Source organism: Enhydra lutris, unplaced genomic scaffold (assembly GCF_002288905.1).
Source record: "Enhydra lutris kenyoni isolate GAN:26980312 unplaced genomic scaffold, ASM228890v2 scaffoldscaffold76, whole genome shotgun sequence".
In the NCBI taxonomy this organism is placed as follows: domain Eukaryota; kingdom Metazoa; phylum Chordata; class Mammalia; order Carnivora; family Mustelidae; genus Enhydra; species Enhydra lutris.
Window position 1 is genome coordinate 5,755,290 of NW_019154160.1, and position 16,225 is coordinate 5,771,514.

The 16,225-nt window shown below is 45.7% G+C and overlaps 1 protein-coding gene across 1 annotated transcript in view; it reads left to right on the plus strand.

The window, feature by feature from the left end:
* LOC111160490 (ATP binding cassette subfamily B member 10) overlaps nt 1–16,225 on the plus strand; it is a 41,425-nt gene that overhangs the window by 14,125 nt on the left and 11,075 nt on the right. The window contains exons 2-8 of the mRNA XM_022523638.1: nt 3,069–3,269; nt 4,139–4,341; nt 8,225–8,359; nt 9,135–9,281; nt 10,212–10,347; nt 14,786–14,881; nt 15,970–16,179. Coding sequence (XP_022379346.1) covers nt 3,069–3,269; nt 4,139–4,341; nt 8,225–8,359; nt 9,135–9,281; nt 10,212–10,347; nt 14,786–14,881; nt 15,970–16,179 — 1,128 coding nt within the window. The remainder of the gene's footprint in view (nt 1–3,068; nt 3,270–4,138; nt 4,342–8,224; nt 8,360–9,134; nt 9,282–10,211; nt 10,348–14,785; nt 14,882–15,969; nt 16,180–16,225) is intronic.

Consider the following 16,225-nt stretch of genomic DNA (forward strand, 5'->3'; position numbering starts at 1 on the left):
GTCCTACCTTTCAGAAAGTGGTTGCTTTCCTGTTTCTAGAGTTGCTGTTCTTCTCTTCGATCTCCCGTTGGATTTGTAGGTGTTTGCAATCTTTAGATAAGCTAGCTAGCTGATCTCCCGCTACCTGAAGTCGTCTCAGCTGCTACTTCTCCGCCATCTTGACTCCTCCTCGGTAACTTTATTTTAAATAAGGTTGTCAGAGTAGGTCTTCTCCAGAAGATGTCAGAAGGCCTTGAGGAAGGAAGAGAGTGATAGTGTGAAATGATCCTTACTTAAAAGACTCTGCTTTCTCCTAGAGCTCTGCCAATTAAAACTGTTGACACTGAGTTTGCTCTGTACTCTTTTTAAGTATAAAAACTATTTTTTACTTGAAGTATAGTTGGTGTACAATGTTATATTAATTTCAGGTGTATAATATATTGACTCACTAATTCTGTTACTCCGTGCTCACTGTGATAAGGGTAGTCACCATCTGTCAACAAACAACATTAGTAATGTATTATTCACTATGCTCCCTATGCTGAACTTTGGTCTCTGTGACTTAGAAGATCTGATCTCTTAATCTTTCTCAATTTCTCACTTTCTCAATTTCTCCCTCCCACTTTCCTTCTGGCAACTCTCAGTACTTGTATTTAAGAGTCTAAAATGTTCTGTTTATTCATTTGTTTTGTTTTTTATATTCTACATGTAAGTGAAATCGCATTGTATCTGTCTTTCTTTGACTTATCTCACTTAGCAAAATACCCTCTAGGTCCATCCATCTTAGAGCAAATGGCAAGCTTGCCTTCTTTTTTATAGCCAATAGTCCAGTGTGTGTGTGTGTGTACCAGACCATCCAGTCATCTGTGGGTGGACACTTGTGTTGCTTCCATATCTTAGTATTGTAAATAATACAGTCTACACTCTTTTTATTAAGGTCACATAAAAGTAGTATCTTTAACTTTGGTGTTAGCATTAGGCAAAACACAAAGAGATGCAACGGCTGTTTGCAGGGTGTGAGAGCTCCCATCTCCCAGGGCTCAGTCCACGTCATATTCATCTAGGAGCCTCACCATTGAATCTGGTGGTGGTGGCACTAGCTGAGTTCCTGGTAGGACCAAACTCAAAAGGGATGCAGTGGCATGTACCCTGCCCCAAACACCCCAATCTTTTTCTTTTTTAAAGATTTTATTTATTTACTTTAAGGAGCAGGGGAGAAGCAGAGGGAGAGAGGGACAAGTAGACTCCCCTCTGAGTGCAGATCCTGATGTGGTGCTGGATCTCACCACCTTGCAGTCGTGACCTGAGACGAAATCAAGAGTCAGATGCTTAACTGACTGAGCCATCCAGGTGCCCCCAAACCCAGTCTTTGTTTTATCTTTTTAAAAAAGATTTATTTATTTAGGGGCACCTGGGTGGCTCAGTGGGTTAAGCCACTGCTTTTGGCTTGGGTCATTATCTCAAGGTCCTGGTATCAAGCCCTGCATCCGGCTCTCTGCTCAGTGGGGAGCCTGCTTCACGCCCCCCCTCCTCGCCTGCCTTTCTGCCTACTTGTGATCTCTCTCTTTATCAAAAAAATAAATAAAATCTTTAGGAAAAAAAAAGATTTATTTATTTTGCAGAGAGAGAGACACACACAGAGAGAGGGAGCACAAGCAGCGGGAGTGGGAGAGGGAGAAGCAGGCTTCCAGCCGAGCAGGGAGCCCAATACAGGGCTTGATCCCAGCACCCCGGGATCATGACCGGAGCCGAAGGCAGAGGCTTAATGACTGAGCCACCCAGGCACCTGCCCCAACCCCAGTCTTAAGAAGGAACTACTGTTACCTGTTTCTTACTACTCTCTCAGAGATGTGCTGTGTGTATATGAACTTAAGAGCCAACGAGCAAATGTTAACATTTGTGTCTTAGGCTGTTTTCCCTAACAGGTATATCTCGGTGATGTCGACACCTGGAGAGTTGCCTCGTTCTTCTGAATGACCGTGTAATATGCTTAAAATCAATGCTCCTTAATTAATTAACTTGTTCCCCACTGGCAGTTGTTTGCATGCTTGAGTCTTTTGCTGGTATAAGTAATGCTGTAGTGAACATCCTCGAATGTACGTGTTTCACGTGCACGCATGGGAGTATGTGTAGAAGTTACAATCTTAGGGGTGGGATTGCTGGGTCAAAGGGAGTGTACATTCACATTTTAACCAGAATGACATCATTCTCCATGGCAGTTGGAGCACTTCACACACCCACTAACTGTAAATGCTTTTTTTCCCACAGCTTCACCAACTCAGTGTGTTATCAAACTCTTTCATCCTTTCCAATCCGATAGATGAAAACTGGTATATCTTTGTAGGATAAATTTGCATTCCTCTTGTCATGAATGCACTTACTTGCCTGGGGTATGTGTTGTTCCTGGTTGGATTTCTCAATATTTTCCTTTCTGTTAAGACTCTATTTCCCTGTTTTTTGTATGTGGGAACAATTGTGTTATTATCAGTTTTCATATCATGCTGGTATTCGGGAGTTTACTCCCCAAAGCAATAAGATTAAGGATCATATCATGTGTGTCATGGATACCAGTTACAGTGTACTATTTCAAAACTTTGTATAGCCTTTAGAAATAGTATGCGTAATCAAGAGCTTTACCAGCATTGTTTGATCTTCAAGCAAAGACACAGTTAGATGCCAGAGAATGACAAAGTATAGCCGGAATGCAGGAAAAATGTCACCTGAGCTGAACACCCAGATCAAGAGACCAGGAGGGAGGTCAGAACGGATCTTCAGATGTTCATAGTTAGTTCTTGGTTATTCCTGGCAAGGAAGACACGACCAGACAGACCTGGGTAAAGCAAAAGTCATTTTGTCTGGGTACTTGGGTATGATCCGTCCCTCCCTACAGTTGCCCTGCCCGTCTCGTCCCTAGAACCCGCTGGATTCTTGCCTTTAGTCAAGGGTCCAGGAGCAAAAGGAAGGAAACTCCCAGCTCCCGAGAGTAGTGCATGCTTTGAACACGGCTCTGGGAGAGAAGTGTGGTGAGGTCGGCCCCCTGCTCCTTGCTGAAGCGCCCACGGACCTGAGAGCTGCTTGTGTTTTTCTAGCTGCAGTTGGGTTTCTGGCCATATCCAGTGTCATCACCATGTCCGCTCCCTTCTTCCTGGGGAAGATCATCGATGTCATTTACACAAACCCCACTGTGGACTCCAGCCATAACCTGACCCACCTCTGCCTGGTGCTCAGCGGCGTGTTCCTGTGCGGTGCTGCTGCCAATGCTGTTCGTGTCTACCTCATGCAGACTTCAGGTAAAAAGGCCCTCATCCTGCATGAGCGAGGCATTCCAGAGGACTCTAGTGTGGTCACGTGGGGTTACCGGGGCTCGAGCTTCCTGTGCCCCAAGCCGTGTGGTCCTCTCTCCCTCCCAGCACCTTCAGTGGGGACAGAGCCCCGTGTGCGGCCAGTTGTTGGAGCTACGAGTTGTTTTAGGTCACGCAGTCTCTTCTCGACTCCCCGTGTGCATGAAGAAAAATGAGGGAGGTAGCCTATGTTATGGGATGTTTGCAAACGTGGCCCCTGGTCAGGAGGCTGGGGTTCTGCGCCTCCTTCAGAGGCCTGTGCAAACCTCATCGGCTCCGTGTTTGTGCTGCCCCTTCAGCAGGCACGGGGGCGATGAGTTTTTACAGCACTTCCGTGACGAGGCCTGGCTGCTAACAGGTGGGCGACTGCCATCATAATCATAAAGCCCGGGATGCCCCGCTCTAAGTCGCTTCTCATCATCTAGCTAATAAAGCACTCTGCAAATAATGAACCTGTGCTCGCTCTTTGAAAGTTCAGTAGAGAAAAGGATTGCCAACGAGGAGCAAAATTAGCGTGGGTGAAGTTAATGTGGTGCAGCTTATTGGTGAACACTCCTTTTTAAACATCTCTCGGAGATACCGTATTTTATCCTCCACATCCACAGTCTTTGTGGGGTTACTAAGAGAGAAATCAGTGCTTGTGACCAGTGCACACCTGTCTGTATGCCAGGGCTCGGGAGAGTCCCTTCCCACTGTGGGGGCGCAGGGCCCCAGACATGCCTCAGAGGCTGCGGTGCCCAGAAGAGGACCTCAGGGCCAGGCTGCTGCCTGTGAGGGGGCTGCACCCCAGCTGATGCCATTCCTGTTTGCTTTTGCAGGTCAGCGCATTGTGAATAGGTTGAGAACCTCCTTATTCTCCTCTGTTCTGCGGCAAGAGGTTGCTTTCTTTGACAAGACTCGCACCGGAGAATTGATTAACCGCCTTTCCTCGGACACCATGCTCCTCGGGCGTTCGGTGACCGAAAACCTCTCAGATGGGCTCAGGGCGGGGGCCCAGGCTTCTGTTGGCATTGGCATGATGGTATGTTGGCCCGGCCCATGTGGTACCTTCTAGTCAGGGCTTTGGCCTGTGCCAGGCCTCTCAGTCATGAGGGGAGCTCAAGTTGAGCTCTTCTTATCACCCTGTGAGCCACTTAGCCAAGAGTGTTGGCACAGGGCAGCAGGGACGTGGAGGCGACCTTCCTGTGTGGCCCCCTGCAACCTTCGTTTCTCGAGGCCTGCCCTGATCTGGGAGTGGACCGTTACATTTAGAAGAGATTCCATGATTGCCTGGGTTTTCTAAAAATGTGTGAAAGAATGTTGCAGAGAAAAGCAACAGGTGGAAGGAATCCTTTGGGTGCCAGGCAGTGGGTTAGAGGGAAGATTATGAGGGACATTCTCTCCCTGCCCCCAGAAAAGACAGTGTTATCTTGGCAAGACCAAGGGATCATTTCCTCTCCTGTTCATGTAAGGAGGAGGATGAATTCCATCCTTCTGTGCACAGAAGTAGATCTGTATGGCCCTGAGTTGAGCTCTCTGTACCCCCACAACCTCTTTCCTGCCTTAACTGGGTGGCTTGAGCACTGCCTGTGTGTTTGCCTCCTTGAAAACCATGTTTCTCTTCAGACCTGTGCTGCTGGCCAGCAGCAATGTCATGCAAGCCACAAAGGTAATTGTAAATTTTCTAATGGCCACATTTTAAAAAGCAAAAAGAAAGATGAGGTGAGATAAACTTCAATAATATATTTTACTTAACCCAATATAAACAAAGTATCAGTTCAACATGTAATTTCTATAAAAATTATTAATCTGATATTTAGTATTATTTTTTTGTTAAGATTTGTGTTAAGATTTGAAAATTCAATGTGTCTCTTATACTTATGGAGCATCTCAATCCGGATACCAAATCTGCATTGGAAATACTTCATCTGCATTTAGATTTATAGAATTTGCCATTGAAAGAGTAGATTGATGTACCAGGTTTTCCAGATGTACATAAAACTTTACCAGTAACTGAACAGAAATAGAATATTCCTTTTTTAAAAATTTTATTTATTTATTTATTTATTTTAAAAAGATTTTTATTTATTTATTTGACAGAGATCACAACTAGGCAGAGAGTCAGGCAGAGAGAGAGAAAGGAGGAAGCAGGCTCCCTGCTGAGGAGACAGCCCGATTCGGGGCTTGATCCCAGGACCCTGGGATTATGACCCAAGCTGAAGGCAGAGGCTTAACCCACTGAGCCACCCAGGCACCCCTTAAGTTTAAATTTTAATTAAAACTAAGCAAACTTAAGAATTCAGTTTCTCAGTCACACCAGCTCCATCGGAAGTGCTCAGTAGCCCTGTGATGCTGTCATTTTAAGCAGTGTAGTCCCAGAGCCCTAGAACGAAGACTGTAATTCATCCCATCTCCCAAGTGGAATAGCATGGGCTTCTGTCCTCTTTGCTTCCACGTAGCGTTCAATCTAGACCAGAAGGAAGTGTTGCAGACTGAGCTGGTAAGGTCAGATTATGAAATGGAAAGCTGTTTTGAAATCCCGTGTTTTCCCAGCCAAGAGGGAAGCCAAGCTCTGGAAGAAGACCTGTCCTGCACGAAAGCAGCATTTCTAAATATCGAAAATTCTGGGGCTCGGGAAGAGTTGGGAACCTCTGTAACCGTTTCAGACAGTTCAGTGTAAGTCTGATGGCTAATCAGAAGCGGCCTTAGTCTGCTCAGGCTGCCCTAACAAAGTACCACAGAGCTGGGGCTTAACTGACAGATTTATTTCTTACAGTTCTAGAGGTTGGAGTCCAAGTTCAAGGTACTGGCAAGGCTGGTTCATTGTGAGGCCTCTTCTCGTGGCTTGTTAGATGGCTGCCACCTTGACATGTGCTCACATGGCCTTTCCTCAGTGCTTGGGTGGAGAGGGTAGCTTCTTTGGGGTCTCTTCTTTTAAGGACACTGATCCTAAAAAGGCCCCACCCTTCTGACCTCATTTCACCTTAATTACCTTCTTAGGGGTCCCATCTCCAAATATAGCCACACTGAGGTCAAGGCTTCCGCATATGAATTTTGGGGGGACACAGACATTCAGCCTATACAGGGCCTCATGAGGTGGCGTCACCTGGAACCTGGTCTGTAGCCCTGATGGAACAAAGGGATTCTCCGTTTCTCACAAGCTCCCTGGAGATGACTTAGGATCTGCCTGCTCACAAGAACCTAATAGTGTCTCTACCATACTGCAGGTTGAATCGTTTACATTATGGGATCTTCCTTCCTGCATTAATATGTGTGTTCCTGCTATTCCAACACCCCTTTTTGGTGACAGGGCACCTTCAGAAAGTTCCTGCCGAGCATGGAACCAGAGCACAGAGAGGGGGTTGGTTCTGAGACAGTCCCCCCAGGGGTTCTGGTGTAGTTCCTGCCCCACCACAGAGGATACCCCATGTGGATGGTTTTCTTGAGCTGCCTTGTCAGGCCCCAGAACCATCAGGCCTGCCATGACCGCATCACTCCCCCTGCAGGTGTCCTGCTGGCAGCCATCATCCCAAGGGCCCTGTATGTATGTATGAATGTATGTACATATGTATGTATGACTTGCTTGCTCGTGGCCGGGGTGGGTGGTCATTCCACGAATTGAAGGTGCCAAGCTAATTCCTGCTTCAGGGCCTTTGTGCACTTGCTCGTCCAAGACCCTATTACACCTGAAATAGTCCTCTCTGTCCCTCTTTTACCCATTAGCTTTCTGGCTCTCCCCTTGGATAAAACTCTGCATGGGTCAGTTATCTAACAGGTGCCTGGAATGGTGTGTTCTACATGCAGGCATTGGGTTAACGAGCTGTCAAACGAGTAAATGAATGAATGATCGGTTGGTCTGTCTGTTACTGTGCATTTCAGTGTGCAGCTTTTCCTCAGCTTTTTTTTTTTTAAGATTTTAAAATTTATTTATTAATTTGACAGAGAGAGACATAGCGAGAGAGGGAACATAAGCAGGGGGAGTGGGAGAGAGAGAAGTAGGCTCCCCGCTGAGCAGGGAGCCTGATGCAGGGATTGATCCCAGGACCCTGGGATCATAACCTGAGCCGAAGGCAGACGGCTAAAGACTGAGCTACCCCAGGCACCCCCTTTCCTCAGCTTTTTAACAAAGACTTATGCTGATTATTCTATTTTCCATGCAAATGAGATTGGGCAGATTTTAACAATTTGTTGAAAAGATGCTAGTGCCATTTAAAATCTAGTCACCAGATTGCAGGGTTGATAGGACCCACTGTGTTATTTCTATGGAAGTTGATTACTTCCTCCCTGAGCAGCTCCAACTGTTAGAAACTCCTTCTGTGGAGTCCACATCCATCATGCTGAGACGTCATTCCTCTGAGCCGTGGAAACAGCTCCAGCTCTCCTGGCACTTGTTAGCTGTAATCCCTGCGGGGAGTCCTCGTCCGTCTCTCATTTCAATGTGGGTTTTTGCCGTCTTGGTCATTTCAGCAAGGCATGTCACTCGGTCGTTCAGTGCCTTCGAGGGGATCCAAGCTCAAATACAGAATTCCTGGTGAGGCCTGCTCAGCGCCGAGCAGCGTGGGCCTCCCTCCTTGACTCCTGTCCTGCCTGTCCCTCCTCTGTCGTTGAACAGCGTGGTCTACTGTGCAACAGCATTGTATTGGCCGTGGTACAGCACTGTGGGGTCACATATTTCCGTCCTTTCTTCAGCAGCTTTGCCTTCTTACCCCTGTGTGGCATGCTGCATTTTCAAGGAGTTTTGTGAAGATTGAAGATGTCCGATAAGTTCCACCCAAACAGGATGTACAATTTTGAGACAGCACCTTCAACCTTCAAACCTGCCTATTAATTTAAACACACACACACACACTCACACTCTTATAGTAGGTAATGAGAATGTCTTGCTACTCTGTGTAATGAACACCTTTGGCTTTTGTTTTTGACAGTTTTTTGTCTCACCTGGTCTGGCCACTTTTGTTTTGAGTGTGGTGCCTCCAATATCCATCCTTGCTGTGATTTACGGACGTTATCTACAGAAACTAACCAAACTTACGCAGGATTCCCTGGCACAAGCCACTCAGGTAAAGGCTGCTCCCCTGTGTGGTCTCCACCAGAAGGAGCTCAGAGAGGGGGACTAGGGGGCACGCCCTCGGAGATGTACTTGGGATTTTCAGAAACCTACTTACTTTTCTTCAATTAGCCCTCAAGATCCTAGAAATGTCAAATACTCTGCCTTCTAAACTCTAGTACCACCCATACTTTGGAGCGGATCCCACGTGACTGAACACTGTATGAACTCCTTAGTTCTTTAGCGTTTACCAGTTTTTATAGGATGGAAAAGCTAATTATATTTTAAAAATAGTTTCTGCATGACACTCTGTCCTTCTAATTAACAAGTGAAGCCTTGCAATGGTATCCAATATTGTATTTTTTAAAAATTAAAAATAATTTACATTTTCATGTTACAAACACCGTGTGTATTTGTAACTGAAAACCTGAAAATATAAAGAAGGAAAATAACACATACAACCCTGTCTCTCAGAATGAATGTTATTAACATTTTAGAGTCTATCCTTTTTATCTTTTTTCTCAGCATAAAAATATATTTCAGTGTCTGTTAGCCCTCCTGTTTGTCTGTCTACATATATACGGTATTGGTATGTATAGATAAATATTTGTTTGCAAAAATGGGATTGCTCATATACTCTGCTTCGTAACCTCTTTTTGACTTAGTCATGTATCCTAAACAGCTTTCTACTGATAGTGTCTTAAAAATGAGAGTCCTACTTTAACTTGCCTGTAGAAATCTTGAAATGTGACTTTCCTCTCCCTGAAATGTGTTTATTATTCTCCCAGCTAGCTGAGGAACGTATTGGAAATATAAGAACTGTTCGAGCTTTTGGGAAAGAAATGACTGAACTAGAGAAATATGCCGGCAAAATGGACCACGTGATGCAGTTAGCAAGGAAAGAAGCATTTGCTCGGGCTTTCTTCTTTGGAGCAGTAAGTAGATCATTTTGAAAAGAGTGCGAAGGGTGGACGTTATGACTGAAAGACGGTTTTATTTTGTGACTTCATCATGGATAGAAAATCTATTCCACTTCAAGACTAGGTGTGAGCCTTCATAAACTGTTTCTGTGGAAGAAGAGGAAAACCACTACATGTAACAAAAGGCAGTGAATGACGAGGCCCAGACAGTGTGGGATCAGGCTTCCCGGTGTGGTCCAGGCCACCTGCATCTGCTTCACCTGGGAACTGGCTGGACATGGAGATTCTTAGCTTCCATCCAGACCTAGGAACCAGAGGCTCTGGGGCGGGGGCCGGCAGTCTGTTTGAGACAGGCCTCTGGGTCATTCTGATGCAGGCAGTTTGAGACCCACTGCGGAATAACCAGAGTCACCGTGAGGGGAAATCCATAGTGTGTTCAAATTGGGAAGAACTTCAGGTGATGCAGTAATGGTCACGATTTAGGGACACGGAGGAAGGAGAGGCCCAGATAAGGCAGCATTGACCAGAGACCACACACCTAACAATGTTCAAAGCAGATCAGACAGATGGGACTCTGTCTCTTATGCAGCTTTGCTTGGGGTGTCACATTAGAATAGGTAAACACACATATTAGCTGTGTACTCGTCTCCTCCTTATGGAGGGAGTTCTTCATGGTGTTTTTTCCTTTGCAAACTGAATAGATTGAGTAATACAGGAATCAGATGGGTGTCCTAGCTTCTAGGTTTTGATGTTGATGAGATTGTTTCCTTCAACACTGCAATATTTCAGAAATATTTTTTATTTGAAATTCAGATTAAAACTTACTCTTTGGAAAAATCTTGTTGCGATAGTTAAATGCAAAAAGAAAACTATAGGCCGTTTTAATCCTTGTAGAATTTAGGTCTCTGGTTCCCACTTGACATCTCTGTTTTCTTCATTTGACAGACAGGGCTATCCGGGAACCTGATCGTGCTTTCTGTCCTCTACAAAGGAGGGCTGCTGATGGGCAGTGCCCAGATGACCATGGGTGAACTCTCATCCTTCCTACTGTATGCTTTCTGGGTTGGAGTGAGCATTGGAGGTATATAATCTAAATAGGTTTGGGAGTTACAGATTAAAAGTCAGGTTATTGTTTCTGAAATAAAAATTTAACTTTCCCATTACATCACCTCTCACCAGTTAACTTCCAACTGAAAAAACATTTCCTAGAACATTAGACCAACTTGACTTTGAAAGAAGAAAGATCAATGTGATCCCATGTAGGTGGGCAGCTCCTTGGCAGGGAAACTGAGGCCTCTTACAGCTTACCGAGCTCAGGGTCACCCTGGAGCCATGTATTCCAACTCGAGTATTAAGACTGTGTGTTTGCTTTGGACCTAGGAGGTGGGGAGGAGAAAGGACAGTGCCGAGCAGGTGTGTCCACAAACCCACAGTCCTGTGGTAGTGGTAGTTTTGTATGAAGTCCGCCCCGTTCAAAATTGCTGAACAGTCAGAAAGTGTAAATTAGAAAGTGCATGAGACAGACTTGCTTGCTTTTGTCAGGAATCTCTGAGTTCGGCTTTTGTCGTCCATTCCCGGCTCAAGGGAAGCAAGGTCCACAGAGGCAAATCTGTGTGAAGTCTGTGAGGTTTTCTTTTCTGTACTTCTCCGGCAGGCCCAGCCAACAAGGGCCAAGCGATTTCCTGCTCTTTGTTTCCTGTCTTTGAAGGCTGAGACGGAAAGGTTAGATAAATAGCTCGAGGTCTGGTCATCGGAAGTCTGGTATCCCACAGTGTCACCTCAGCCCGGGATTTTTATTGTCAGGGCTTGAAGGCAGAGGCCTTTCCTTAGACATCTGCAGGCAAGTGATGATATCTTCTGGACTGAGATTTCCGGAGATCCCTGAGAATAGCATTTCAGTTCTGCTGGCTGCTCTTGAAGAAAAACCTGATTAGGATGGTTCAGGGTGCTGAGTGGCTTGGGGCGGTGAGAGGGTCAGCTCAGGAGGACCTGGTGATGTGTTGTTGCCCTTCTCTCCACCCCTGGGTTGAGCCTGCTGGGCTGGAGGGTCTCACACCTGGGCAGGCATGTTCTTTCGGGTCTTCTGGCCTGCCTCGGGGTGGATCGACCCACCACCACGTCCCCTCCCTGTGGCCTTTCTGACCACAGTCCACTTTCCTTCCCAGCCCCCCCTCATCTTAATGTTTTCTGCCACGAGCTGACTTGATCTTTCTCAGTCCCTCTGCTCCTCCCACCCTCTTTTCTCTAAACTACGTGGCCTGATAGAAACCACGTCTGTTTTGGTGTGTTCACTGCCTTACTTTTTGTCCTGACAAGTTCACAGCTGTGTCTTGCACAGAAGTAGGTTGGACACATGGTTCCCATCTGCCAGGAGTCAGTTACCTCCCCTGTAGTAGAAGCTGCTGCTGAGGCTTTGTGCTCAAGGTTTAGGGGTGACTTGCCTTTGGAGCCGCAGGCTGTCCCACATCTCTGGCCACCATCTTGCGTGACACCTGCCGTGTGGCGGTGGAGTGGGGAGAAGAGGTACAGGTAGATGTGGCGGGGTCTCTTAGCACACGGTTTCCCCGCAGTTACAACCCAGACAGGTACGGAAGGCTACAGGAACTTCATTCAAGAAGTTGAGTTAGATTTTAAATGTTTTGGTGACGCTCACTCTTCAGAATAATTGCATAATGAATCTGCAAGCAAGAAATTAAATTTTATTTATTAAATAAGAATTTTTAGATGTTGTTTTCTGCTTAGAACCACATACTGAAAAACGAAAATTCTACTTGCATTCTTTGCCAACAGAGGGTCAGAAGTGCTGTTTGAAGAAAAGCGGGCTTGTTTTGCACCAGAGAATGCTCTTACATCTTCTTACCGAACCTTGATACCTTGTTTCTGACTCATTTTTATCGAGGTGAAATTCACGCCACATTTTAAAGTTACGGGTCCGTGGTATTTTGTACATTCACAGCACTGTGCAACCCCCACCTCACCTTAGCTCCCAAATATATTTGTCATCTCAAAAGAAAACCCTGCACTCCTTAAGCAGTCTGTTTCCTCATCCCTCCCTCCCTCAACCTCTAGCAACCACAGTTTGCTTTGGGTCTTCATGTGTTTGCTTTAGTTCATACAAATGGAATCCCATACTATGTGGCCTTGTACATTTGGCTCCTGTCACGGAGCAGAATGTTTTCAGAGTTCACCCACGTTGTAGCATGGCTGGGTGCTTCATTACTCTCCATGACCCTAACACTCCATTGTGTGGAGAGACCACAAATTGTTTATCCAGGGCCATTTTGTTTTGTTGTTTATAGTTTCCAGAGTCTAAACTCTACTGTGTTGAACTACCTTCAACTCCTTCCTTCCCTTCTTTTTTGCATTAATAGGATTTTTTTTTTAGAGGAGTGTTAGGTTCACAAAAAGATTGAGGGGAAAGTAGGGAGAGTTCCCATATAGCCCCTGCTTCTACACGAGCACGGCCTCCCTCGCGATCAACACCCCTCCCCCAGAGTGTTACATTTGTTGTAATTGACAAACCAGCACCGACACGTCATCATCACCCAAGGTGCACAGTTTATACTTGTTCGCTGGTGCGGGTCTGGACGCGTATGTGTCATCGCAGCGCCACACAGAATACCTTCACTGCCCTGAAAATCCTCTGTGCTCTGCCTCTTCCGCCCATCCCCTGACCCTTCACAACGGATCTTTTTACTGTCTCCGTAGTTTTGCCTTTTCCAGACTGTCACGTAGCTCAGATTGGCATCTTTCATTAGTACAATGTGCCGAGCGTTCCTGCATGCCAATTTCAGGGCTCAAAAGCTCATTTCTTTTTAGCACTGACTAATATTTCATTGTCTCATGGACCACAGTATATCTGTCCATCCACATATTGAAGGGCATCTTGGTTACGTCCAAATTTTGGCAATTGTAAGTACAGATGCTTTAAATATCCAGATTTTCATGTGGACGTAAGTTTTCACCTTCTCTGGGTAAACACAGAGGAGTGAGGTTGCTGGATCATACGGCAAGAGTGTGTCTAGTGTAAGAAACTGCCAAACCGCCTTCCAAAGTGGCAGTCCCGTGTTGCGTTCCCGCCAGCAGTGAGCAAGGGTTCCTGATGCTCCACGTCCTCACCACGTCGGCAGCTTGGGTTTTCGTCATGCTATTAGGTGTGTGGAGTATCTCCTGTTGTTTTATTTGCATTTCCTTGATGACGTATGATGTGGAGCATCTTTATGTTTACATACTCTTTTTTATTATCTGTATTTCTTCTTTAGTGAGGTCTTTGGGTTCACGTCTTCTGCCCATTTCTTAACTGGGTGGTTTTCTTATTGTTGAGTTTTAAGAGTTCTTATATTGTGGATATCCGTCCTTTAGCAGGTCCATCTTAGACAAATATTTTCTCCCACTCTGTGGCTTGTCTTCTCATTTTCTTTGGAGAGCTCAAGTTTTTGCTTTTCATGAAGTCTGATTTATCAGTTTTTCTTTCATTGATCATGTGTTTTGGTGTGGTGTTTACAAAGTCATCACCAAATCCACGGTCATTCAGGATTTCTCCTATCTTATCTTCTAAGAGTTTTATAGTTTTTTGGTTTTTTTGTTTTGTTTTGTTTTTTACATTTAAGTCTATGGTCCACTTTGAGTAATTTTTGTAAAGGGTGTGAGGTCTGTGTCTAGATTCTTTTTTTTTTTTTGGCATGTGAATTTCCAGTAGTTCCAGCACCATTTGTTAAAGATTGTTCTTTCTTTATTGAACTACCTTTGCTCACTTGTCAAAGATTAGTTGCCTCTGTTTATCTGGATCTGTTTATGCCCCGTGCATTTTTAATTTAGCCTGAAGAATTTAATCCACTGTATTTTGCACAAGTTTCCACAAATATATGCACAAAAGTACCTTAGGAAGAATATTTGAATAGCATTTTTGCAGCATCCTTATTGAGGGAAAGTGTTACAAGTGTACATTCTTGCAGTTTACATGGCTTCGTGTACTTGGAGTTTGTCTGCTTTAAGTCGTAATTAATTCATACTTCAAAGGTGACCTTAAAGAGATCGTTGGAATATTTAACATTTCCAAATTCTTTTTCAGTTTTTAGCCTATTAAAAGTTCTATTTGTTGAGTGACTGAAAAGGGGGGTTTGATTTTGTGGATAGGAATTTAAAATGAATATTTAGATGTTTTATATTCCTTTTAAGTAAGTGTTATATTTTATTTACATTGTATGTTTTTCAACTAGGTAGATTTTCTCTGTGACATTGTGATTTTAATTCAGTGGTTGATTACTATGGCTGTCTGCATTTGTAAATTCCCAATTCAACATTTAATCTTTATTAGAAATCAGTGAAATTAGAGAAGCTGAGGGCAAACAAGGGCATGACACAGGGAATTTGAATATGGTAGTTGCCTCAAATCCTTTTTTGAGAGCTAACATATTTTATATTAAAAGCAACTTATTGTTACTATTTGCAAAGGGCTGGGGGTAGCAGATGGTCATTTCCTGGCATGGGTGATGGATATGTTTGCTTCTTGTCCTCAGGTCTGAGCTCTTTCTACTCGGAGCTGATGAAAGGGCTGGGTGCCGGGGGACGCCTCTGGGAGCTTCTTGAGAGAGAGCCTGAGCTGCCTTTTAATGGTGGGTCTCCCATGAATTTGTTCTTTGCTGGGATTAAATGAATGTGGCTTTGGACAGTTAGACCACCGCCGTGCTCTGCCTGCAGAAGATGAGCATGGGAAGGATGTCGTCCCTGCCACACAGCAGAGAAGGGTGACCAGAGGGGCAGGCAGTGAGAGAGGAAGGAAGGTGGCGGGCACTGCAGCTGGGCAGAGGATGGCCCTGGAGGTGTGGGGGCTGACCGCATGGTGTTCCGTCCCTACAGGTGATTCATTACCACCAATAGCAGGAACGAAGCGAGTGCCACCCAGGGTTGCAAATAGGAAAGGCCCTGGCCAGTGCAGCAGATGGGTCTTCTGTAGTGATTCTGATGTTTGGGCAGTGGGGAGGATGGGGGGAAAGGAAGACAGACCACACATATAAAAGCCTCTGAATTTCTTGGCTTTGGGTAGTGGGCCAGGGGATGCTGGTGTTAATTGGCTAGAGCAATCTCCTCTATCAGCTGCTTTCCTGGAAGCTCGTTCTGGGGGAGCTGTGTGGCCCGGAGCCGTAACCCTTCCTCATCACTGACTCCCAGGACATTGTTGCTTAGCCCCAGATCATGAGTTGAAATCCCAGTATTCTCCAGTGTGACGGGCTGGAGGAAATAAATACAGCTGAAAGAGACTGAACAGCTTTTCCCAAGTCATTAGCAAGGTAGTCCCAGGCTCTGCAGCTGTTGTGCAAGGCCTACCCATTTACCGACCTTGTCTTGAATATTTATTTAGAGTAGAAAAGATGAACTCTGGACCTGGGGCGCTCCAGAGGCAGGGGAAAAGCAATGGGCTTTGAAACCAGACTGCTCCCCAGGTGAAAGCTAGCCCCACCACCAGTCAGCTTGGGCAGGTACTTGTCTCGGAGAGGCAGTGTCCTGTCATCTGTGCCGCTCAAGGCTGTGAGAATCAGACGAGCGCATGTGCATCGTGCCTTGTACGGAGTGGGTGCCGAGCAGGCTCAAGGCCTCCTCCTGCCGCCGGCGCCATCTGTGTGCGGTCCGACCAGTGGGAGGACGGAGATCTGCTGTCGGTTTGCTCTTCCTGTGAAGTGACTTTCATTCCCTCCCGTTGCAGAAGGCATCGTTCTAAACCAGGAGAGCTTCCAGGGCACTTTGGAGTTTAGGAATGTGCACTTCAGCTATCCAGCTCGCCCGGAGGTGCCCATATTCCAGGATTTCAGCCTCTCTATCCCATCAGCATCGGTCACGGCGCTAGTTGGCCCAAGTGGTTCTGGCAAATCAACAGTGGTGTCCCTTCTGCTGAGGTTGTATGACCCCGTTTCTGGTGAGTGCTTCGTCCCATGCTAGGTGGCAGGACCCTCCAGAGCCCT